This window comes from Rhinoraja longicauda, chromosome 14, assembly GCF_053455715.1.
Source record: "Rhinoraja longicauda isolate Sanriku21f chromosome 14, sRhiLon1.1, whole genome shotgun sequence".
In the NCBI taxonomy this organism is placed as follows: Eukaryota; Metazoa; Chordata; class Chondrichthyes; order Rajiformes; family Arhynchobatidae; genus Rhinoraja; species Rhinoraja longicauda.
The window spans coordinates 21255595-21282456 of record NC_135966.1 but is presented as its reverse complement, the minus strand read 5'-3'; the positions used below and the strand labels follow the sequence as shown (position 1 = coordinate 21282456).

General features: G+C 38.7%; 1 protein-coding gene across 4 annotated transcripts in view; it reads right to left on the bottom strand.

The window, feature by feature from the left end:
• Positions 1 to 5790: 5790 nt before the first annotated feature.
• The window catches only part of fbxo38 (F-box protein 38), a 58747-nt gene continuing 37675 nt past the window's right edge, over positions 5791 to 26862 (bottom strand). For 2 of the 4 annotated variants that reach the window (XM_078411557.1, XM_078411558.1), the window contains 7 exons: positions 24270 to 24370; positions 23457 to 23559; positions 18254 to 18420; positions 15030 to 15175; positions 12050 to 12153; positions 8862 to 8975; positions 5791 to 7285 (listed from right to left, as the gene is read on the bottom strand). In XM_078411557.1, the coding sequence (XP_078267683.1) occupies positions 7107 to 7285; positions 8862 to 8975; positions 12050 to 12153; positions 15030 to 15175; positions 18254 to 18420; positions 23457 to 23559; positions 24270 to 24370 (914 nt within the window). In that variant the 3' untranslated portion in view covers positions 5791 to 7106. The remainder of the gene's footprint in view (positions 7286 to 8861; positions 8976 to 12049; positions 12154 to 15029; positions 15176 to 18253; positions 18421 to 23456; positions 23560 to 24269; positions 24371 to 26862) is intronic. The other 2 variants (XM_078411556.1, XM_078411555.1) reach the window with 2 other exon arrangements.

Genomic DNA, 26862 nt, shown 5'->3' with positions numbered 1-26862 from the left:
ACATAAACAATATCTTTAATTTGTTAGTAATAACCAATATCTGCTCATAAAATATTTTTAATGTGTGGTTTCAAATGACAAGGACTGCAACAGGCTATTTTCCCAACAGGAATTACAATTTAAATAAGGTTTTTGATGTAATGAAAAGTTGAGTATTTCAAGAGAACATAGAAAAAAATTGCATGCAAAAGGATGGGAGATTATAGGGCAGGAAATGGAAAGTGTGTTTAAAGAGTGTGGTTTTATAGAAGGATTATAAAGGAGGCGAGAGAGGAAGTGAAGGGAAGAGATTCCAGAGCTCAAATCCCAGATTGTAAAAGGCACTCAACTGTATAAAGGTTAAGGAACTTGGAGATGGATGAAAGAGAAATAGTGGAGGCACATTGAATTCTTGATGCATTGGAGGACTGGAGGAGGATACAGAGTCAGAGAAGGTTTAGTTTATTGAACAATTTGAACTTAAGAACTTTAAAATCAAGGCATTCATTCTAAGTTAGCAAAGTTTTGGATTTAGATGAAGTTAAAGGAGAATGGAAAAATATCGGGACAGCAAGTTTAGAGAAATCAAATGTATAAATATTGTTTTTGCTGCCGAAACCTCCAAGCACCGGGTATTGGACGAGCATTAGATACTGGACAACCAGCTTGAAAGCAGGGCAGATAGTGATAGCTGCAAGAACGTTGAGAAAGGCGAATCAGATCATAGAATCAGACAGCATAGAAACAGGCCATTTGGCCCAACTCATTCACACTGATCATTGGCACCCGGCTGTGTTAATCCAACATTCCAGCATTTACCGCGTAACTTTTATACTTGACCAATTCAAATCCTATTTAACTGCTATCAGCGACATAGCCTCAACCACTTTCTCAGACAGTGCATTCCAGGCACTTAACATTTTCTGGGTGAAGACGATCCCCTTCATATCCCACGGTTCTGTAGGCAACTTCCTGTTAAAGTTCACGTCTTTAAAAATAATTCAATGAAATGTGAATTCTTGCTCTGCAGTTGACTGTCTAAAAAAACCCAAGGAAAAATACCTTGGTTATGAAGATTAAAGCTGATAGTTCCATGCAAATTTGGACCCCTGGAATGGGTATGGCTTTTTCAACTCTCTCTCCTATTTAAGTCTCGCTGTGACTTTGATCCTTTCTCTGTTCTCCCGAACCATCTGATGTTTATCAAGCATTAAACCAGTAAGATTTATTTTTAACACGATTATATAAACGTCAATTCATAATGAATGTATTTGAGGGGGAAGCAAAATCAATGGGACTATCACTATAATATGAGGGAGTAAATAAGAAAATTGTGTGTGTTTTGTAAGTATTGAAGCTGCTGGATAATACTGCTTTCCCAGAAGCTTCTCATTATCACATGCCAGGAATAGGGCCAGCCTGAAAATACGTGACAGGGATGAGGTTGCAGAATCTACACACAAAGGACACCAAAAAAATACTGCTTGGCCGTTAGTTTCAACGATTATAACAGCAGGGTAAGGATTATAGGAAGGATGTCGACAAAATGGAGAGGGTACAGAGGAGATTTACTAGAATGTTGCCTGGGTTTCAGCACTTAGGCTACAGAGAGAGGTTGAACAGGTTGGGTCTTTATTCTTTGGAGCGTAGAAGGTTGAGGGGGGACTTGATAGAGGTTTTTAAAATTATGAGAGGGACGGACAGAGTTGACGTGGGTAGGCTTTTCCCTTTGAGAGTGGGGAAGATTCCAACAAGGGGACATAGCTTCAGAATTGAGGGACAAAGGTTTAGGGGTAACATGAGGGGGAACTTCTTTACTCAGAGGGTTGTGGCTGTATGGAATGGGCTTCCGGTGGAAGTGGTGGAGGCTGGCTCGATTTTATTATTTAAGAGAAAATTGGATAGGTATATGGATAGGAGGGGATTGGAGGGTTATGGTCTGAGTGCAGGTAGATGAGACTAGGTCAGGGAGAATGGTCGGCGTGGACTGGTAGGGCCGGACAGGCCTGTTTCCATGCTGTAGTTGTTATATGTTATATGTTATATGATTAGGTGCCAAACCCCTGACAATGGAATATATATTTTTAGACAATACTGTTGAGAGTTAAAATATAATTTTTCTACTTTATCTTTTATTTGCCTTCTGTATGCAGTTTTACATTTAATCGCACACTCTAACTCACACTTTCCTGGCGTACACGCCAAATTTCTTCAGTTAAGAGATCCTTGTTTGCCCAGTTCACACAGCATCCAGATACCTATTACAGGGACTTGCATGAAGCAACTCTTAGACATGATCAAGCACATGGCAACATAGCGGGCAAATTCAAGTCTAGCGAGAGGCAAGGACTGTCCATTTACTACTAATTGTAAATTCCAGATCTTTTTTTTTTTACATAGGTGCAAGCCCTTTCACAAAATAAATCACCATTATAGCGTTGAAAAGTTGGAGAAGGATTAGTAATGGCACCTGGCTGTGTATGAAGTAAACAGATGTGCAAGTGCACCTGCATAGAATGAGATTGAGTTAACAATTGTGGGAATAGAGGTCTGGGGGTGCTGCAAATAAGCGAAGCATTATAGAATATAATAGCACTGAGTCATGTGAAATATTATAAACTAAGTGATATGTTAAATATTGTGAAAAGAACAATTATTTTAGACTAAAGATACTAGTCATTTAACTCAAATAACAATATTGTAGCAGTTAAGTGTTTCACAAAATATTGTAATTGGCAATTAAATACTGCAGCTTGAGTTGTTTAAAAACTCAACATCTAGACTAATGTATTAAAAGACATTGATTTGTTCCATCATTTTCCATTTATGCCTCTGCTTTTCACATAAGCTGTAAAAATCCATCAACTGCTAATGTTTAGTGATACCAATGTGAATTAATACAATAGAATTAAGATCTCATTCCACGAGTTATATGCCAAGCCGAGTAGCGTTTCCTGTACCTTTTGCTTCAGGTACGTTTTCCTCTGAGAAGTTGCTTAATTCATGAATAGAAAGATGATGAAATAAGTGAGTAACTCAACAGGTCCGGAAGCATCTCTGGAGAGTATGGATAGGTGTTTTGGGTCAGGACCCTTCTTCAGACTGTGTTAGGGGTGGAATGGGAAGAAAGACAGCTGGTAGAGGTGAGACATGGCAAAGTGTGGCAGGTACTAGGTGGACACAGGCGAGGGGGATTTTTGATAGGCATATGGCTGGAACAAAGGCCAGAGATTAAAGCAGAAGGCAAGAGACCGACTGGTTGTAGAGTTGCAATTTGTGAAGAGAGGAAGGAATGTATAAGTAGGGGGAGGGGGAAGAACTAAGTGTGAATCCAGATGGGACTCAGGAGAGAAGAGTGAAGAAAGTGGGGGTCGTGAAAAAGGTGGGGTGGGGTGGGGGGGGGGAAGGTTGTTAGTAGTTACCCAAAATGGGAGAATTCATTGTTCATACCTTTGGGTTGTAAGCTACCCAAGCAGAATTTGAGGTGCTGTTCCTCGAGTTTGCATGTGGCCTCTCTGGCAATGAAGAAGGCCAAGCACAGATAGGTCAATGTGGGAATGGGAATTAAAATGGTTAGCAACCGCAAGATTCAGTAGGCCTTGCTGGGCAGAACACAAATGTTTGATGAAACGGTCGCCAAGTCTATGCTTGGTCTCGCAAATGTACATGGGGCCACATCAGAGATCAGGTTAGTGTGTGTGAACCTTTGTCTCACCTGGAAAGACTGCTGGGGTCCCTGGATGGAGGCGAAAGAGGAGGTATAGGGACAAGTGTTGTATCTCCTGCAGTTGCTGGGGAAAGTAGCTGGGTCGGGGGTGGTTTGGATGGGAAGGGATGAGTGAACCAAGAGGTTGCAGAGAGTGGGAGAAATCTGCAAAAGGCGGAAAGGTGTGGAGGTGGGAAGATGTGACTGGTGAAGGGATCACGTTGGAGGTGACAGAAATGTCAGGGGATGAGTGTTGGGAGCGGAGGCTGGTGGCGTTACAGGTAAAGACTAGAGGAACTCTATCCTTGTTCCATCTGGGTGGAGGGAAAACGAGAGCAGAGCCATAGGACACAGAGGAAACACCATGGGTAAGGGATCCATCTGTGACAGAAGGGAGGAAACTATGTTTACTAAAGAAAGAGGACTTCCCAGATGTCCTAAAATGGAAAACCTCACTTTGGGAGCAGATGCTGCGGAGACGGAGTAATTAAGAGTAGAGAATAGCATCTTTGCAAGAGGCAGGGTGAAGCGAAATGTAGTCCAGATAATTTTGAGTTGGTAGGTTTATACTAGACATAGCAGATTACAGAGATTTTTTATTTTGCAATAATCAAATTTCTGATCAAAAGCTGCCAAATTTAATGGGAAATTCCTGTAATACCTGAAGTTGGCACTTTTAGTTTACTTGCAGATTAAATGACCCGCCTGAGAGTTTGCACACAATCATCTTTTGCTAACTGAATGGTAGGGCCTTAAGTACAGAAGTTGGGACATGAAGTCATAGTTGTACAAGATGCTAGTGAAGCCATAGTAGGAGAATTGTTTTCAGTTTTGGTCATCCTGCTATCGGAAAGATGCCATTAAGTTGGAAAAAGTACAAATAAAATTTAGGATATTGCCAGGACTCGAGGGGCTGAGGTGTAAGTAGAGGATGTGCAGGCTAGGACTTTATTCCTTTGAGTGCAGACGGTTGAGGGGTGATCATGAGGGGAACAGATAGGGTGATTTTTTTCTCAGAATAGGGGAATCAAGAACTGGAATCAAGAACTGGAGGGCATAGGTATAATATGAGAGAGGATTTAATAGCAACCAGAGGAGCAACTTTTTCCACATTGAGGATGCTGGGTATATGGAACCAGCTGCCAGAGAAAGTAGTTGAGGCAGATACAATAACAACATTTAAGACATTTGGACAAATACACAGAAAGGAATGTATGGAAGGATATGGGTAAAATGCAGGCAAATTGGACTAAGATGGGGCACCTTGGTTGGCAAGGGCGAGTTGGACCAAAAGGCCCGTTTCCATGTTGTATAACCATAAATCACTAATCAAGACACTTCTTGGTTAGTACATGTGTCCGAGGTTATGGGGAGAAGGCAGGAGAATGGGGTTTAGAGGGAGAGATAGATCAGCCATGATTGAATGGTGGAGTAGACTTGATGGGCCGAATTCTACTCCTATTCCTTATGACCTTATGATAAATACAGAATTGACAACGCCCGGGATTAGGAAACCGATTCAAAGACTAGGAGTGTAAACTGGTCAATGACCAAAGAGAAAAACATGGAGCCAGTAAACAGTTACAGCTCTTATATAACACTTGCCCCATAATGCACTTTACTGAAGCATTGACAAAAAGCATGGCTGGAGGTAGTTTAGCAGAGCATCTTGAGAGAACTAGATACACAGTGAGAAAATTCCAGTGTTTCAAACTTGGGCTGCTGAACATACAGCCTCCCATTTAGGGAAATTAAAGCTTTAAACATTTAATCAGCCTGCAGAGGAGGATCCTGGAGATATGGGGATGGCATGTTTAGAGTTCAGGATAACATTATATTGAATGCAAGCGGCAAGGCCAGTGAGGATGAAAATTATAATGGTTATGTTGCAGATCACAAGCAGATGTTTGTGTGGAGATGGGAAGAACATAAATTGGCCAGATACATATTACTCTAGACCATTCATCAATCATTAAAAATGTGAAGCCTATGACAGCAGTTCCAATAGTAAACTGTTATCGTGCTGAAACAGAAAAACATTTACAAACAGTTGCAGATGATGGGAGGTTTGGCAGATCGAATATAAACTACAATTGGTACAAACTAAAACTAAGTTATCAGCCATAAAAATAATGGATGTAAACAGAAACAAATTGTTTCTAATCTAAATTCATAGTTGTTTTTCACTATGTTGGACTTCTGTAACAAGATGCTAATACCAGTGGCACAGCAGTCGGGTTGCTGCCTTACAGACTTGATCTTGACTACATGTGCTATCTGTACGGAGTTTGTACGTTCTCTGTGACCACTTGGGTTTTCTCCAGGTGCATCGGTTTCCTCCCACAGACCTGCAGGTTTGTAGGTTAATTGGCCTCTGTAAATTGTCCCTAGTGTGTAGGATAGGATTAATGTACGAATGATCGCTGGTCAGTACAGACGTTGGGCCAAAGGGCCTGTTTCCACACTGTATCTCTAAAGCTAAAAACTGGATAATGTGATTTGACTCGATCTCTGACAACTATGATCAATGCAGGCCTGAAAGTTAACTTGCCTTTCACCAAATAGAAGTCCATTAGGGTGTTTCTGCAGTATCAAAATAAATCAAAGCAAGACCTATCTTTTGGAAAACAAAAACAAAGCATTTGGTTATTGAAAAACCCCCAGAAATTCTAAAAAGCATATTGGGAATAGAATAAACCTAATGAAATAGGTATTCAGAAAATGCTTCTTATATTTAAATATTTTATTATAATCAAATTTCCCTGCCACTTGTTCCTTGGAAGCAGTGCACAACAAAATGCATGTCATTGTATAATAAAAAGCTATTTTTAGTTATTAGATTACTCCCAACTAGGGCAAATACCTCATAGCAAGGGATGAATATATTGTTCAAATGAGAGATATATATTATATAAAAGGAAGTCCACACAATGTTCTTGTTTTTCTTTCATTAACACATTCAAAAGGGTATTTTAAGGGGAAAAGGCACATCGTACCAAACAAAAATTAAATGTTAATTCACATCTTTACTGGGCTATGAAACATGCCAAAGAATGTGGCCTTCATTTTATTTCTTTTTTTAAACATTTGCACCTGTTTTGTAACAAAATATCAAAAATGCTCACCTTAGGAATTATATAAGTTGAGGATATAAATAGCCATTTTAAATTCTATTTATATTTCCCTATCAATAACATTTAAATGAATTCAATTGTATAAACATATGAAATGATACTGCTTCAGGAAGCTAATTCTTTTAAGAGCATCTCTATACAGAAATCTTTTGTACATTTTTTATACACAATTATATAATTTCTTCCAAAAGTATTTGGGACATAGTGCAGCTACACAGTGCTGATAATTCAAATCTTGCAGGCTGTAGTCTCGGACCATTGAACAGTCATAAGCAAGGAAGGCATAGTCAGATATAGTCATCATGAACAGGTTCTCCACTGACATCACAGTAATGTATGAAAATAGCTACAACTCGTGGAAATACACCACTTCGCATCTGCCGCCGTTCAGAGATCACCTCACCAATTGTTTCCATACAAATGTCTGGTGACAGTTGTCCTTTTCTCCGAGGAGCGTAGATTGTAGCTGGAGAAAATAAAAATAATCGCAAAATGATTACATCTGAAGTAAATCAAAGCTGTTGAACATAATTTGGTTAAATAAGACCACACTCATTTTTAGGTCCAAAACTTTATTTTCACGACTGTACGCCAGTCATGCTTGGATAATGCAAGGAGCAGGAACCCAGACAAACATTTCCCCCACTGCTGATGATGGATGATGACTCTGTATTAAAACTTTGGGCCACATGTCTATTATCACCAAGTATCCCACTTCCACTTTTGTAGTATTGTTTGACTTCAGCCTTGTGTACCTATGCATACTTATATTAACTTCCAGAAATGGCTTTTCCAATCTTAGACTGTTACCTCCCAACATGTTTTACCGATTAGAGGCTTTCTAAAACTCTGCTGCTTATGTTCCATCCCCACAAAATTACCCACAATCTACAAATGGTTCTCTTTAAACAATAGATTAACCTTAAAATTATCATTAATGTTTTCAAATCCATAAGCCTTTAAATATCAGTATTCCTTCAATCCACAAACAATTACTGCTCTACCAATGACAGTTTAACCTCCAGCTGTCAAACCATGGTACAGAATTCCTCTCCTGAATTTCTATTTCTCAGCCTCTTTTCCTTCGTTTAAGACACTCTTTAAAGCCTACCTATGAAAGCTACTCCAAGGCAGTTTCAGTGACCTGGGTTCAATCCTGACCTCTAGTGGCGATTGTGTGGAGTTTGACCATTCTTCCTGTGACGTCTCTAAAATATGTGGATTGTGGGGTTAATTGACCACCCTAAATTGCCTGTGTTTAGGTGACTGGTAGAATCAGAGGAGAGTTCATGGGGAAGATAGAAGAATATAGTGGAATTAGTGTAAATGGGTGCTTAATTATTGGTACGGTCTTGATATAACTATGGCTTAAATGTTGGTCAACTTCTCTAATAGGCTTAATGGCTCAGTGTCATGTTTAGCTGGAAAGAATAACTGATATGCCTTAAGACATTTTGCTACATTAAACAGTACTACAGGAATACAACTTGTCGTTCTTATTTTTGAAGTGTTTGGGAAACAATACATAATTTATATACCAAAGACAACTGGAAGAAGTATCACACAACCTGAATAACAATGACGATGAATTCCATTAAGACAGATAAAAAACAGATACTTGAACATAAAGCTTTTGTCTACAAAGTATGATATATACTGCACAGCATAAGCAAACCAGTTATCTGGCAAGGTGAATGACTGGGGGTAACGGTAAGAAGGCTGCATGTTTTTTTCTTTGACTTTTGTATATTCAGGCAAGGCTAGGGTAATACTCTATTCTCATTTTATTGCAAATGAACTATTCAGAAGCGGGAATGTATTGTGGATGACACTATTGGCATCAGGATGACCCGATCATAGGGGAAACAAAAATTCCCTTATGTTGATTAATATATGTATCATCTGACTACAAAGAGAGACAAGGAATGAATAGTGGATAGAAAAGTGCAGAGTCACAATGAAGACATCTCTAGTAATTTCACAAACCCTTGGGGTGTTTAAATATACAGTATATAAAGTGTAAATGTACACAGAATACCCACTTCTCTCATCGTCTTCAAAGTCATATCTTGCATAGCTGTTTGGCTCTGCAGTACGCAGGGAGCGAAGCCATGGGAAATCAGTGATCATGAAGTAAGGAGCTCCATCTACTGTTCCTATCAAAACAAAACCGTGAGTAGATCATCTCTCATAATGGAGAATATCTATTTTCTCAAATGTTAAGATGAAGAAACTAAACCATATCCCCAAAGTATTTAAAATAAATCTTAAATTAAAAGAAACCACTGTGAATCTTCGGGATGAAAAGTATACACATGGGAGACGAGGGTAGAGGTCCTCTCACGTACACAGGCATGTGAGTGAGGTAAAAAAAGAGAGGAAAAGAGCCGAGCGCTTGTGCAAGGCATACATACAGCCGGGGTCAAAAAATTGTTAAACTTTTGAAAATGTACATACAAAATTACCAGTTTCAAGCCTCTTTTAGTGCATCTCAAAGTAAAAACGAACATTACAAAATAATGTGGATATGTCACAGTATACTAATAACATTTAAGTAAATTCACACATTAATTGATAATCAGCCCAAAAAGGTGGTAATTGACTTTTTTGCCGTGTTTTATATTTTAACCCTGTCTTAATTGAGTTTTATAATCATATCATATATATCATATATCATATCATATATATACAGCGCGGAAACAGGCCTTTTCGGCCCACCAAGTCCGCGCCGCCCAGCGATCCCCGTATATTAACACTATCCTACACCCACTAGGGACAATTTTTACATTTACCCAGCCAATTAACCTACATACCTGTACGTCTTTGGAGTGTAGGAGGAAACCGAAGATCTCGGAGAAAACCCACGCAGGTCACGGGGAGAACGTACAAAACTCCTTACAGTGCAGCACCCGTAGTCAGGATCGAACCTGAGTCTCCGGCGCTGCATTCGCTGTAAAGCAGCAACTCTACCGCTGCGCTACCGTGCTGCTGCGCTATCTTGCACTTAAATTTAATATTTACTCATTACAGTTCCACCACTGGTTTTCTGGCACTTTTGGTTCCAGAGTTTTGCTTGTTTATCCAGCTGGCCAAGGAACTCGGCTATGGGGATAGATGTGCTGGCTCCAGCTGGGCTGGAGTTCCAGAGCCCCGGCCGCAGGTTGCAAACTCAACCCACTGATCGGCCGCGGAAGACCAGATGAGGTCGAGATTGGCTGCTTTGCCCAGCCTAGGTGCCACATTTTTGTGGAGACTTCCAGGGTGCAGGGGATTTCTCACGGAACCCCTAGCGACCTCTAGTGGAACCCTAGTATTCATTACAAGTCTATATATCGTTTATTTTCTTTTTTTAAAATCCGATTTCTCCGTTGGTAAACGCGATTTTGGCAAAGTGAAAAACGCGGAAATCATGCAAAAAGCGCAGAAAGTGGATTTTAAAAATGCGGAAATCCGCAGAAACGCAGAAAATTCAAATGCCTGCATTCAATAGTTAAATGCATATTCAAAAGCACTGTCTGGATTCACATGGTGTGGCATCCATGGAACTGTAATTTGTAATGGAAAGAAAGTACGGTCTATTAGTGCCTGTACCCATGTGGGTGTACACAAGTGTAAGGAAGAGTCACAAAAAAAAATCAAACCGAAAGCTATAAAATAAAATTTAAAGATGGAATAATTGCAGAATAATTACAGCACAAATAGATTCAGGATATCTTTATTTGTCATCGAAAAAACAAGTCTTTTGGACAAGATTTCGTCACCCACAGTCCAACAATAAGAGCAATAAAATAAGCAAATTACACAACCCCAACCCACACAAAACCCACACAAAAAAGAAACATCCATCACAGTGAGTCTCCTCCAGTCCCCTCTCACTGTGATGGAAGGCCAGAATGTCTATTCTCTTCCCCTGCCGTCTTCTCCCGCGGTCAGGCTGTTGTAGTTGCCACGTTCCAGGCCGCGCCGGACGGTGAAAGGTCCGCAGCGGCCCGACCCCAGCCCCGCGATCTGGGGCGGGCGAAGACGCTGCCGCTGCTGCTGCACGTCGGGGCTCCCGACATTGAAGCCCCCGCCGAGCAGAGAAAAATCTCGCGGCCTATTTCAGGCTGCGCTGGACGGTGAAATGTCCGCGGCCGGCCGACCCAAGCGGGAAAAATAAGTACTTCTTAACCATATTTCTTCCCTGACCTCATTTACATCAGCTCATCCTATTTATCTGATTTATTCATAAAAGTGGGGAGTTCCACATTTTTAATTTTTACATTAATTCTTTAGTTACTTGTGACCATCTCTAGTTTTAGACTGGTAACAAAAATCATTACCCTCTCTTCTGCTACCTTATTAGAATCTATGGGGTTACCCGTTAATATTCTCTTTTCTAGGCCTATTCACTTTATTATTTATCCAGAGTTCTAATCTATGCAGACTATGCCAGATGGTCATGTGTTTCACTGGCAGAAGTTCATGGAGCTTGCCTCAGGCTAACCTGCCAAAGGCCACGCTGTATATCCAACTAAAGAATTACCCATGACAAAGAATGATCATGGTTCTGATATAGTAAGAGTCTCAAGATGTCCAGCATTCCCTTTGACTGAGAGAACTTTGCCCACAATCCTCCATTCTGAAAAAGTCAGATCAGAACTGGTTCACTTACTATAGAATGCCAGTGACGCCAGTTTTAAGCCACAGGTATGCCAGGAAGCAGAATACACTCCAACATCCATATGGTACATGGACCTGGAGCTAGTAATAGCTACTTCATTACTACTAATGTTGATGAATTTTGCCCCACAACCCCATCATGCTCCAATAAATAACTGACTTTGCCTTATCTTCTGCTATCTACAAAGATGTCAGATGACCTTGAAAAAATGTGCAAATGTTGATTACCTTTCACATAACACAGCTATAACACAGGCAATTCTCCCAAATTCTGCTCCATCATGTGGAGCTGGTGGACACAAGTAATCAGCAGATAGGAGACCCAAGTAAAAAACTCAATAAACGACCACAGAGAAGACAGTATTACACCCAATCCCTGAACGTTCAACCATCTTCTTTATAGATAACAACTTGTTTCTCATTGCTATCTCATGAGTATAGTGAATAATTAGCTATTCACTTAGACAATTGCATTTAGATTTTTCCACAAAGGGGTCTATTGGCTCTTTTAAGAGTCCAAATCTCTTGAGGACAAAAATAAAAATCACTAAATTATAGCAACACCTACCCTCTAATGTGTAAATATCCCTACCCCATGGGTACTTTGGATATTTCTTTACATCATCTTCAGTCCGAGTGGCTTCTGGGAAGAACTCGTACTTGATCAATTCTCTGGAAAATAAAAGTTTAAAATCATCAATCATTGAAAAATCTCAAGTACTACTTACCTAACAAATTCAAATTTGCACATTGTTCTTTGTGAAAAAATACATTTGGCGTTAAAACATGTTTTCCCATGATTCAAGTAAGTGCAATCTTTTGTCATTACATCAGATAATGACTGATCTGTAACACGACTCCATTTTCTTGTTCTGAAGGAGGCTTAAAATTATCCCTGCATGCTTTCAACCATCCAGGCCCAAAGGGATACAATTCAATTTTGTTCAATTGGTAATCATTATGACTCAGAATTGTATTATATATCAATCAACTGAGCTGCAACCGTCAATATGCCTGAAATGTAATATCCAAAACTGAATGCAGCACTCCAGATGGTGACTGATCAAATTTTCTGTATATCTAAATACATAATTTCCTTCTCCCTACCTTACAGTGCCTTAAGGATAAGCTCTTGTGATTTGTGTATTTTCTCATGTCTGACATAAATGGGAAAACATTTTGATTTGTCTTTTCTGGATCCAAAATGAATGATCTCATGCTTCCTTTTCTGTCCCTGTAATGCCCATCTCGCCTATATTCTTCTGCAATTTCCTGCTCACACCTGCATTGTTTGTGGTTCTATATCTGGATACTATATGCAAACTTTCACATCCAAGAAGAGACAGCCCAAATGTAGCGCTGTTACCTTCACACACATGGCACATCACAAGACGATTACTAGGTGTGCATACAAATATCAAGTGTTTTACTGTTATATGTCTCGAAAGTTTTCAGGCTCCTATACATTGTTCCGGGTGGCAGGAGTGAAATGAGATGGTGGCCAGGGTGACGTGGGTGTCAGATGATGCTGGCTGCCTTTTTGTGGCAGCGACTCTGTAGATCCCTTCGATGGTTGGGAGGTCAGTACCTGTGATGGACTAGGCAGTGTTCACCACTTTTTGCTTCTTCTCCATTTCTGGACATTGATGAAGCAATTATGTTCTAGGAAAACATTTTATTAAGTTGAAAAAGACACAAAGTGCTGGAGCAATTCAACAGGTCAGATAGCATCTCTGGACGACGTGAATAGCTGATGTTTAGGGCTGGGAATATTTCTTATTTGTTTTAAAGTAACAGCTCTGGTTGTGTGCCTGAGCTCAGGAATTTCGGTCAAAAATTGAAACACTTAAAAATGAGTCAATATTGTGTTCCCCATAGACTATGAAGTTTGTCCAAGCCTGAGCAAGCTGAAAAGCAGGTCATTGCAATAATCTTTTTTTTTAATGTAATTAATTTCTTCATCCAACGCATGTGTTATATTCATAATGCACATGTAAATCTCCAGAATTAACACGTGGTAAACTGTGGCCACCTTGCATGTATTACCAGGTATTTTCCGCACTTTTGGCTGAAGACAACTTTTGTTGCAAATATTTTGCATCTTGGTGTAAATTTAAATGCTATTTTTGGTTATTCCTCTTATATATTTCTTACCACTTTTGTACTTTGTCCTTTACTTTTATATTAGTATAATTTCCACCTTATTTATTTTCCAATATTACTGGGTTCAGATAACATTTTGTGAGTGTTCTTATTCCTGGTCAATGCCCACTTTGGCTGTAGTGTCTCAGTTGTACAGCCTATCCCTGTTGCAAAACTGGTAGTGGTGCCCCACTGATTGTTTTCCACAACACTTTCAACAATGTTTTCATGATCTATTTATGCCCAGGCCTACTATTATGTGATTAAAGTAAGGAATAAAGTAAGGAATCTGGAGATTAGTTCTATTGAAATTATGCTATTCGAATTGACCTCCTCATTCCCAACACCACACAGGTCCTTCAACTATGTTAGGATATCAACTTTGTGCAAATAACATAGCCTTCACTCTCATTCTTGACAGGAATGGATATGTTCAATCTCCTTAATTAACAAAACCCTTAAAATGCAATTCCTTCCATTCCCTCTTTCTCCATCATTCCAACCTAAATTACTGAATCCAAGATACAGTGGCACAATGAACATTATTTCCAACAGGTAGAGCCTTGCAAGATCACACACTTCACAATTGACTTTAATCACAGGCTGCCATTATACACACTGTACACTAATCTCACAGAAGCAATTAACAATTTGTTAATTCATAATCCTAATTAACTAATTTAGCACTATCTTTGAATACAACCCAAAATTAATATTTTTCCTCTGATTAATTTAGCTTATTTAGACGGTTGCATAGGACAACATTTCAAAAAGTAGTCCATTTGCAAAGCACCATGAAACACCATGTAAGAGAAAGGCACTTGAAAATACAACTTATTTTATTTCATCTATGGCTGCAATATATATTTGTTTGTTTACTTAGAGCTGGTGAGCTTTTGCCATTGCTCATACACTATTTAAATTTAACAGGTCCTTAAATCAAACAAAAAATCAAATTGTGACTATACAATGAATTCAACATGTAACCTTGGTCAATTCACCCTTAATTCCCTACTCAGAATTCCTCTTTAAATTTCTAATTTTGAAGTCCTCACTGACGATTTGCAGCGGTAGAGTTGCTGCCTTACAGCGCCAGAGTCCTGGGTTCGATCTTGATTAAGGGTGCGGTCTGCACAGACTTTGTACATTCTCTGTGACTGCGTGAGTACTCTGGTTTGCTCCCATATTCCAAAGACGTGTAGGTTTGTAGGTTAATTGGCTTCTATAAATTGTCTGAAGACTTGCATCTGACTATTTCAGCAAACAACAAAATGATTTGGATTTTTATTAATAAGTCATTTAAACTTTTCTGAAAATGTTTCTGTAACAATTACAAAAGATAAACAATTTTCTTAAATGTACGATTTTATTCAGCTATCCAAACTTTGAGTAACAGAAATACTTACTGATTAATGTTTGCTATGGTGTCCATCCAACTACGAATGCGAACCTTATTTCGCACATTTGGTGGGTTGCTAAACTCATGAATAATGCAAATGTGATAAGGATATGGTCCACTAAATATATTCCTTTCCAGTTTTAAAGTATCAATCTGCAATGCAACATGAAGAGTAATCGAAAATTAATGAAATTATTTTGTTTTTAAATAGTTGCTTAAAAATTATAATAGGCACAAAGAGCTTTCTTATCATGTGGATAACCTTTCATAGTTATGCATATTTTCTGAATCTTAGTATTCCCTGAAGGGACCTACGGTTAAAAATGGTAGAGATGGGGGGAATGATCTTTAAGTTCCATTTAAATATTAGAGTGCTAACATTAATTTTCAAGCAAAAATATTTTCAATGTACCAAAATTCAACACAAAACTTTGAAATTGCATAAACCAAATCAAAGACATCAAAGAGTCTCTTTGGAGTTTTTCATTTCTAATTTTGATTTCTAACAGTTAGAGTCATAGAGACATACAGTGTGGAAACAGGCCCTTCCACCCAACTTGCTCACACCAGCCAACATGTCCCAGCTACACTGGTCCCACCTGCCTGCACTTGATCGATATCCCTCCAAACCTGTCCTATCCATGTACCTGTATAACTGTTTTTTAAATGATGGGATAGTCCCAGCCTCAACTACATCCTTTGGCAGCTTGTTCCATACACCCACCACCCTTTGTGTGAAGGATACCCCTCAGATTCCTATTAAATCTTCTCCCCTTCACCTTGAACATGTCCCCTGGTCCTCGATTCCCCTACTCTGGGCAAGAGACTGTGCATCTACCCGATCTATTCCTCTCTTGATTTTATACACCTCTATAAGATCACCCCTCATCCTCCTGCGCTCCAAGGAATAGAGACCCAGCCTACTCAACCTCTCCCTATAGAGCTGGCAACATCCTCGTAAATCTTCGCTGAACCCTTTCAAGCTTGACAATATCTTTCCTGTAACATGGTGCCCAGAACTGAACACAATATTCTAAATGCGGAGTAACCAATGTCTTTTTCAACTGCAACATGGCCACCCAACTTCTGTACTCAATACTCTGACTGATGAAGGCCAATGTGCCGAAAGCTTTTTTGACCACCTTATCTACCTGCGACTCGACCTTCAAGGAACCATGCACCTGCACTCCTAGATCCCTCTGCTCTCCAACATTCCCCAGAGGCCTACCATTCACTGTGTAGATCCTGTGTCAGTTAGACATCCCAAAATGCAACACCTCGCACTTCTCTGTATTAAATTCCATCAACCATTCCTCAGCCCACCTGGCCAATCGATCCAGAACCTGCTGCAATCTTTCACAACCATCTTCATTATCTGCAAAACCACCCACTTTTGTAACATCAGCAAACTTGTTAATCCTGCCTTGTGTGTCCTCATCCAAATCATTGATGTAGATGACAAACAGTAACGGGGCCAACTACTAGTCATAGGCCTCCAGTCCGAGAAGCAACCTTTCACCATCTGCTTCCTTCCATGGAGCCAATTTGCTATCCATCTAGTTATCTCTCCTTGGATCCCATGCGATCTAACCTTCCAGAGCAGCCTACCATGCGGAACCTTGTCAAATGCCTTATTGAAATCCGTGTATATACATTTACAGTTCTGCCCTCATCAACCTTTTTGGTCATGGCTTCAAAAAAATCAATCAGATTTGTGAGACACGACCTTCCACGTACAAAACCATGCTGACTACCCCTAATCAGCCCTAGCCTGTCCAAATGCCTATATAACCTATTCCTCAGAATACTCTCAAGTAACTTTCCAACTACAGATGTTAAGCTTTTGGACAGTTGCATTACTTTGTTTTTTTTATTGCCATCCCCCCAAAAACCTTAAGATGGTGGCAATAGTGGGCTGCCAGCTTGATCTACTGCAGGCCACGTGGTCAAGGTACTTCCACATTCTGTTAAATGAAATTCCAGTATTTTCAAGGAAAGATGAGGAAGTGTAAGCAACAAGATAAATCTTTTAAAAGGTTAGTAAAGACATGATGGTCTCAATTTTCACTGTGATTCTGTATTTGCATTTTACATTTAACAGCTCTATGAGGAACAAACAAGATATTATTATCAGGTGTCGTCCTAAATTCAGTGAATATTACCAACAGGGGCACAGAAGATAAACCACAGTAGATGGGCTACAAAGAGAATGTATATATATACATACAGAGACAGTCAGAACCTTTTTCCCCAGAGTGGAAATATCCAATATTAGAGGGCATAGCTATAAGGTGACAGGTGGAAAGTTTAATGGAGTTGTGTAGAGCCAGTTTTTTTAAACACAGATGATGGTGGGGGCCTGGAACGCATTGGCAGGGATGGAGGTGGAGGCAGACAGGATAATGACGTTTAAGTGGCTTTTGGACAGGCACATGGAAATGCACGGAAAAGAGGAATATGTATCACGTGCAAGTTGATGAGATCAGTTCAGCTGGGTATCATGTTCGGCACAAACCTTATAGGCCGAACGGCACATTCCTATGCTGTGCTGTTCTATGTCATTAGTGCTGTTCTAAGATACCTGAGTGTAATCTATCTGCACAATCTATCCAATCAATGCTGAGAACTATATATGCAATCGGTACCTTCCCTTTTGCTCCATCAATTGTACTTGAGTTTGAACTGATTGTGTATTTCTGATCGGATAGCATGGACAACAAAGCTTTTCACTGTACCTTGGTACATGTGACAAGAACAAGCTAAAACCGACACCACAATAAACAGCCTCAGGATTAGGACTTTCGCCACTCGATCCAGCACTTCCACTAACTAAGATCATGGCTCATTCACTTTTCTCCATCCCCTTTACTGCCTTATTTTCATAACCCTAAATTTCCTTACAGATTAAAAACTACTTCAGCCTTGGGCACATTAAAGAATTCAGTCTCTATAGCTTCTTGGGGAAAGGAATTCCAAGGACTCAAGGCCTTGAAATGAAGAAATTCTTGTGCATTTCTTTTTGACCTTCATCCAAATGGACCAACCAACATCAAGCATGCAACTCCATGTAAAGGAGAAGCACATTACCTTGGACAGATTATACTTACAATAAAACTACTTTAAAATGAAATGCTGTATATTTGGAAATATCAAGGATCTTATTATAATATAATATTCATTTTAAAGATGTAAAAAGTTAAGTGCATTTCAACTGAAACTATGTTCATTCACCTGGTGCATTGGCCGGAGATAAATGATACGATTCCTTTCTGGAGGCATTCGTAAAATTTGGTCAAGGACTTGTTCAATGTTGAGCTTCCGACACTGTACATAGTCAAATCTGTTTACAATTGGTGCATTCTCCACCTTTAAGTGTTTCAGTACCCTGCATCGTGTAGCTTAAAAAGAAACACTTGTTTACACATTGGATTTATGTAATCAATTGTAATAAAAGAATCATTTCGGCTAGATAGGATGGCAAACAAAAAAACAGTTTGATTCAGTGTACATTACAATGTTGATTCTATTCAACTAAAGCAAGGTCATCTGTGATGCTTCCCTTTTAGCAACATCAAAACCAACAAAACTCGGCCTTTTCGACTCGATCTAAGACGATGAGCATTTAACTTGGCACATACTATCCCTTTTGTCTTACAGTTACCACTTGGCTATTTAATCTCTCTTTACAATCTATGCTTTCATAAAATTTTCCTTTTACTCTCTCCTCACCCTGCACCTCAAAAAATTATCTCCAGCCTTTCCCAGGTCCAAAGAAAGGTAATTGATCTGAAATGTCAGGCTGTGCTTCTTTATCCATTGGCACAGTCTTATGAGTTGCCAGTTTTCCCCCGTTTTTTTATTAGATGAACTTTTTAATAAGAAAATAAAAACAATGAAAAATTTTCAATGATTTGAAAGAGGTGTTTATTTTGACAACTTTAGAGGGAGAAAGCCAAAAACATTATGGGGGAGTGTAGGGTGTTCAAGAGGTAACTTCCAAGGATTGGGCTACATCACTTAAGTGACAGGCATTGTCAGTAGAATGAAACTTTACACTTCAATTAAATAATTAAAATTTTAAAAATAGTTACCACAGAGATTGAACAGATGAATATGTCATTGAATGATAAGATGCATAACAAAACAATGTATTCCGAATAGAAAAGTATAATACGTTAAACAATCTGCAATGTTAAAATCTCTTGGTTCAACTCTTGGAACAAAGGTCCAGCACTGGAGCCGTACATGGCAGCCGCGCTGACAGCCTATCTTATCTTTTTCTTCTTTTGCTGTTTTGGTCTGTGTTTACCTGTACGTTTTTAGTGTACCTTTAGTTTTTGTATTATGTGGGGGTGGGGGGAACATTTTTTATCTCTGTCCTCGACGGAGATGCGACTTTTTCATCGTATCTCGTCTGCACTGCGGCTTTAACATCGTTAGGGATCGACTGCGGGAGCTCCGACCACAGGAGCTTCAGTCGCCCCGATGCGGAGCTTTGATCACCGACTGCAGGAGCTTCAATCGCCCCGACTGCAGAAATTTTGATTGCCCCGACCGCGGGAGAAGAGGAGGAAAGGGGTATAAGTTATTTGCCTTCCATCACAGTGGGGAATGCAGGGTCGCTGAAAAAACAAGATGGACGTGCTGCCTGCACTGATGAAGACTTTCAGGGAGTGCCATGAGTGCAGTGATGCATCCATGTATTTTAATGGAATCCACGGAAGATAAATTGGAAGCATTGCTACACATTTAGTAATTTGTTTGAAAAACAGTTTGTGCCAGATGACAGGCACATTACTAACATAATATCTATACTTGAGCGAGAACGTCCTGGGAATTACAAACCAATTTAACATTGGCAGGAAGAAAAATAATCCAATTCCCACTAAAGGAGGGGAACAGATGAACATCTAGAGCCAACAAGTATAATAATGAAGACCAAGCATGGATTTCAATAGGAAAACCATGATTGACCATTTTTTGAGGCAGTAACTGGAGAGTACACAATGATAGTATTGTCAATGTAATTTATCTGGAATTTTGATAGTCCTTTAATGGAGTACTGCTGAAAAAGCTTAAAGTCAGAGAAAAAAATAGAAGGAAGTATTGCTAGCTTGCTTCAGGATCGAATGTAGATTGGCAGTACAATATAGCTTCTCGCTGTGCGACAGCTTAGGCAGAGGTAAGACCACTGATGTTCACAATATACATGAATAATTTAGATAATGGAATCAAAAATAATTCTAAATCTATAGATAATATCAGATTGGGAAAGACAGTCAAACAAATCTAGACTGGGTAAATAATAGGCAGCAAGTCTTTCCACAATAGTAAATGTGATGCAGTATATTTTGGTAGGAAGAAAAATCACATTATTTAAAAGGCACATTATTTGGCACATTATATGGAGTGGAAGAATGGATCTCTGATCATAATGCAACACTGACTAAAACTTGTACCAAAGTCCTCTTTGCAAAGTAACCCCATGCAAAACATTAAGCAGTGGGTGAATGAGGCTATGTGAAATATTATATCAACAAAGATGTCTAAGGCTCAAAAGGCAAAATATTGTAGAGGTTGGAAAAATGAAATAAAAGGTTCCGATTAAAAAATCATTGATTCTGGTTCACTCTCCACAGATGCTGCCTGACTTTCTCATTATTTCCAATATTTTTGTCAGTTCTTTAATATTCTGGCATTTGCAGAGAGAATATAGGTACATGTGAAAAAGACAGTGTTAGCAAGGTTTTCCATAACAGATGCCATAGCTGGAAAAAAGTGATGATGATTTAGTTTTAGTTTTTAGTGATAGAGTGGAAACAGGCCCTTCAGCCCCCCCGAGTCATCGCCGACCAGAGATCCCAGTACACTAACACTATCCTACACATACAAGGGACAATTTACAATTTTACCGTGCCAAATAATCCACAAATCTGTACGTCTTTGAAGTGTGGGAGGAAACCCATGCGTTCAAGGGGAGAGCATACAAACTCCGTATGGACAGCACCTGTAGTCAGGATCAAACCCAGGTCTCTGGAACTGTAAGGCAGCAACTCTACCCCTGTGCCACCGTTCCGCCCTAAAATGACGTGGGGTTAGAAGTTTAGCACGGGATGATATGATCAAGATTCCAAACAAAACGCACTAAACGGGGACACTGATTTGGAATGGTGACAATTTCCTTTTTCTACATGGGGTGAGATACCACTACTTGGTTAATGGCACAAATTTAAAATAGTTAATACTGACAAATTAATAAACAGATTGAAATGAACACATGAAATTTTGAACTTGGATTCTTTAGACCACAACGTTCACACCTTTCATTTAGGCTGGTCTTTCTTTACAAAGAGATACAATTTTAACAAGACTATTTGTAAGACTTGATAATAAGACAAATTAATTCCTTTACTAGTGTTCCTAATTAAGTCAAACTAGCTGTTGTCACACAACAATGACTTCATTCCAAAATAGTTCACTGGCTGTAAAGCAATGCCATAGGAAATGCCAAAAAAAATTGTTACTGCCTTCCTATTTCTTATAGTGTGTTAATGTAAATTACTACTTTCAGCAGGCAATTAAGTATTTTGGAGTTTCACTGTGATACTTTCAAGGCAAAATTTTACAATGCCCGCAAGATTAACAAGTGACCTGGAATACTGTTCTTTTTCTACTCACTTGTTGAACAGCAATTTTGAATGCATTGTGATGTAAATTCAGCAATTGTTGACAACTGAATTTTGTTGCTTGCAGTTAGTGGTAGCCATTGTCTTAAATATCAGATATTGTTCACCAATGCTCATTAGTAAAGATATGCTATTACCACATAGTCTGGCAAATAAGTGGTTCCACATCTACCAATATTGTTGCCACTTAATTATTACCTCAGTTCAGGGACAATTTGGGATGGCCAGTAAATACAGACATTTGCATTGTCCATGACAAAAGCAGACTGTAGTGCTTAATTCTTTAAAAGATGACAAATTGGAGCAATGCTGGTTGACCCAGTGAGCCTACTCATCCATTCAATACAATCATGATCTTCTAACTCAATATTATATTCCTGTTCTCCATCCCCCTCCTCCCCATGCTCCTTGATGCCATTTGTGCATGTCCTTAATATGTTCAGGGACTTAACCTCTAGTCTTCAAGGGTACAGAATTCAATTGGTTTACCATCCTCTGAGTGATTGTAAATGGCCTTGACCCATTATATCATTATGTAGACAACAATAGAGCTTGTACAAAATATGTCAAAACATTTATCTGATTAGCTATCATATATTTTAGTTATAAATAATACTCACTATTTTAAAATCTGCAAATGTTCAAGAAATTTAGTTGCACAACTGAACACCAGTAATACTGTGTCAATGCTCTGGGGTTATCACTGATATCATAATTCTTAAGTATGGTTGTCCCATTGAGAACTACAGAATAAAGACTAGGATCATTTTTGTGTGATTTAAAGCAAATATTTTTTTTGGAATAGGGACATTGTTGGCTAAAGCAAGCTAGTTTTGCAGTCACGATGCCGCAGCGGTAGAGTTGCTGCCTTACAGCGAGTGCAGCGCCGGAAACCCGGGTTCAATCCCGACAACGGGTGCTGTCTTTACGGAGTTTGTATGTTCACCCTGTGACCTGCGTGGGTTTTCTCCGAGATCTTCGGTTTCCTCCCACACTCCAAAGACATACAGGTTTGTAGGTTAATTGGCTTGGTAAATGTAAAAATTGTCCCTAGTGGGTATAGGATAGTGTTAATGTGCGGGGATCGCTGGTCGGCGCGGACCCGGTGGGCCGAAAGGCCTGTTTCCACACTGTATCTCTGAACTAAACTAAACAACATGATTGTGGGCAATCTTGAACAGCTGCAATTTGAGATATCATAAATACAAGACAATGACATAAAATTAAATAAATGATTTGGGAGAAACTTCATGATTCAATTATTAGAATGTAGAATGTGTCATATGAGGATTGAGATGAACACTGTGCATGAATTTGTGAGTTAAGTATGAAGTACACGTAAGAAAGACATTAAAAAATAGGATAAAATGCAATAAAGTGAGAGTCAGCTTGTATGGAAATTTAAACTGACATAGACCTTTGTTTCTGTATTGTAAAGATAATTTTATTTGGTGCACCCACAATACTGTTATGATACTGACCCAATGAAAGTTTTAAAAAGGCATTGTGCTCCACATAAACAATATTACAAATATGAAGCTGTTTATACTGGTTTATCCAAGTTTTGTACATGTGCATGTGCTGCAAAAATGCTTTCAATTACTTTCCCATTTATCGTCAGTAAACACTACCATGGAAGAAGGTGGCTTGTTATACAGAAGAGACCATGCATTATAATATAAAATAAACTGCCCCAATATATCATTATGACAAACTAGCTAAAAATTAGCTAAAAATCAAGTACTTACCATGGATGAACATCATCTTGGGACAATCTCTGAGCAATAAATCTGTAATTCCACAATTAGTAAGTGTAATCCCAACCAAATTTTTGGATTTCAAATTAAGAACCTGTAATACATATTACTTGTTAATTACTTAAGATGCAAAATAGTAGCTGTGGAATTTTAAATATAAAAATATACTCTGGGGACTAGCTGGGCCTTAGACCATAATATAACAAGAGTCAATTTAATCGATAGATTCTCATCCACTAGTCTGAAAAAAATGAACATTGTTGAAAGATTCTAGGTCTGTGCTATCATTGCAACAAAAGTGGTAGCATGGTTCCTGAAACTGTTCCAAGTAAAAGGAGAAAAGGGGCAAAATGCATTTAATTCCTAATGATTATTCTGCATCTCCCGTTAGCAATGCACTTGATTATGTGACCACGTGTTTTTCACGTTTGCTGCACTCACTGTTCAGGGTCATACATAAGAAGTGGCCACCTTGTCTTGCTGTCAGAGGGCTCCAGAGGTTCAACATGGGGAGAAAATTTTGATTTCGAAACATAGAAAATAGGTACAGGAGTAGGCCATTCGGCCCTTGGAGCCAGCACCACCATTCGATATGATCATGGCTGATCATCCAAAATCAGTACCTCGTTCCTGCTTTCTCCCCATATCTCATTGATTCTGTTAGCCCTAAGAGCATTATCTAACTCCAAAACTTTACTTCCAAAAGGTAATTATGTTAGAAAAAATATGCAAAATCGTGGTGTTCTTTGTACTAATAAAAATGTATTAAATAGTTAACGTTGAAGAATTAATCCCATATTTCACCTGAACATGATCATCCTCAATGACAGGATCACTAGTGCTTGTGGATTTATCAGCAGTTCGTTTCCTTTTGACAGTATGCCTGGGCTTAGGTTTAATAGCATCTGGAAAAAAGTTAGTTCATAGAAATAAGAAGATTAGAAACTTAAACCAAAGCAAAAATAAGTGAATAAGAATAAATGTAACAACTGTGATTTGAAGAATCTAAGAGGGGATCGGGGTAGTTGCAATATATCAATTCACCTGCATCGAAGCCACTGCAAATTTGCAGTTATCACAAGAATAAATATTTTTCCAAATTAAGGCAGTGTCACGCCTTCTCCATACATCTAAACAAGGAATCACCTTCTTTCAGTAACTAAACCATGTGTTCTAAATTTGTGAACTATTTATATACAATTCTCTCACAAAGTACGTGAGCTGCAAGTTCATCGCCAGAACTAGAAGTACGGTTAATGTTTCTACCAAAACATGAATCAGCTGGCTGAAATAAAAATTTAATGTTACCAAGAGTGGTAATTTGGTCTCAAATGAGCTCAAGTTTATGAGCTCAAACTCAAGAAGTACAACTGGGATAATCCACCAAGACTGACAATTTGGTTTCAAATGAAGTTAATGAGCTCAGATTCAGGAAGGGCTTGGGCCTGCATAAGTATCTACCCCCCCAGCACATTTCCTCTGGTGCAAATGCTTAGGTGTAAAACTAAAACATAAATAACTGATGAGCTAAATTCAAGTCATCAGCTGGAATATTCAAGTGGATGGTAGATGAGGCCAAATACTCTATTACTTTGCTTCCTGAGGGTAATCACAGTCTAATAGAATATTTTCTTTCATTGAAAAATATTGTTTGATGATTTTACGTTGTTAAGTTTCATCACTGCTTTCACAAAGTCACACCTGTGGTCCCTTAAAATTTAAAAAAAAATCAATAATTTTCTATTTGAGCTATTTTACATCTAATATACAAAGAATAATGTGCAGTTTAGTTCTTCACATTTTGAAAAACAATGCTATCTCATTGATTAAAATTTCATTAATGCATAATGAATGCCTTTCTTATTTTCATTTAATTAAAAGAATCACTTCAAAACTCATCTTTTAATCTGATTCTTGATAATTCTTGAAATTACTGATAAGATAATGTTGACACTGCAATCATAGATGTTCAATTATCACATTTAATGTGCAATAATAGCCCCCTTGCTCTAAACACACGCTTTGTTCCATGAAGAGAAACGCAAGTTATGGCATCACCAATTCACTGCAGTTACAAACTGTTATGGACAGTCATATTTCCAAGAGTTGAAAAGATTGACAATGCTGTATAGTCTCTCTGTGTCATAGTCTTTGTAAGATTCTAGTTTAATGAAATGCACTGATTATTATAAATTAAAAAATAAAGCATTCAAAAAGGGAGATCCCCTGTGGTCACTGGTCACTTTCCATGCACACTTTGGAATTTAGAATTGAGGACCATGTTGAAGGAATTCATTAGAATGAAAAGCATTCAGGATCCGACATTATTCTAAAGATAATTTTTTTTGTTTTGAAGACCAGTGAATTCATAAAAGACAAGAAAAGTTGAAAGAGTTGACCAGTGCAGGTAGTGAAAATGAGGGTAAACAGTTTAGTTTAGAGATGCAAAGTGGAAACAGGCCCTTTGGCCAATACTGTGATAGTTCTACAAAACAACGTGGTCCATGAGGAGTGACTAAGCCTTAGGCAATGAACCCCATTCCCAAACTGCTCTGATTGCCTCTTGACAGTTCACAACTGCAAAGGTCATAAGAGCTTTTTCCAATGACTCTGACAACCAGAACCATTTAAAAGCTCCTGATATAGAATTGCATCATTAACAGTGGAAAGAAATCAAAAAACACAAGTGATGGAAATAATTAAAGGCAATGAACTAATTGCCTGCACTTATCTTTTTCATCTAGGATAGCGACCCCTTTCAAGGGTTAAGATGTGATACGTATCTAGAACTTCAGCTTAGCATAAATGAACCCAGCATCAGTGTGGGTGGTTAGACGCCCCAATATCTGATCTTCTGCTTGTTTCTGACTTCCATGCACAGTGATAGAAGGCAGGAACAAGTGGATCCATACATTTCAACTAGAACCTGGCTCTCTATGGAACCACCAAGACATCATTCACCTCAAAGGCCCAAATCATGCTGAAAGAAATCAGAAGTTATGGCCATTTAAACTTCAGGTCTGAGATTGTCATGCATGTGCTGTTGAGCATTTTATCTGCCAATTCCAAAGTCCTAAATGTCAATTAAGTTCTATCACTCGACTCTTTCAGAATTCCAACAGTAGGACCCAGCAATACATATGGAAAATCACCTTGCAAATCCTGCATCAGGCCAGGTCAAATATGACATAAGATTAATAATAAGCAAAGGGGAAAGCTATTTATTAAAACAATTATTAAACCCCAACATATTTTGCTTTAAAAAATACTAAACATTTTAAACTCATTTTCATCAACTTGACTAGGTTTAAAGTTTAAATATCACAGACATTAGAAACAATTACTATCTTTAACAGCTTTGACAGAAGACAAAGGCCCTCACTCAGTTTTGCCATCT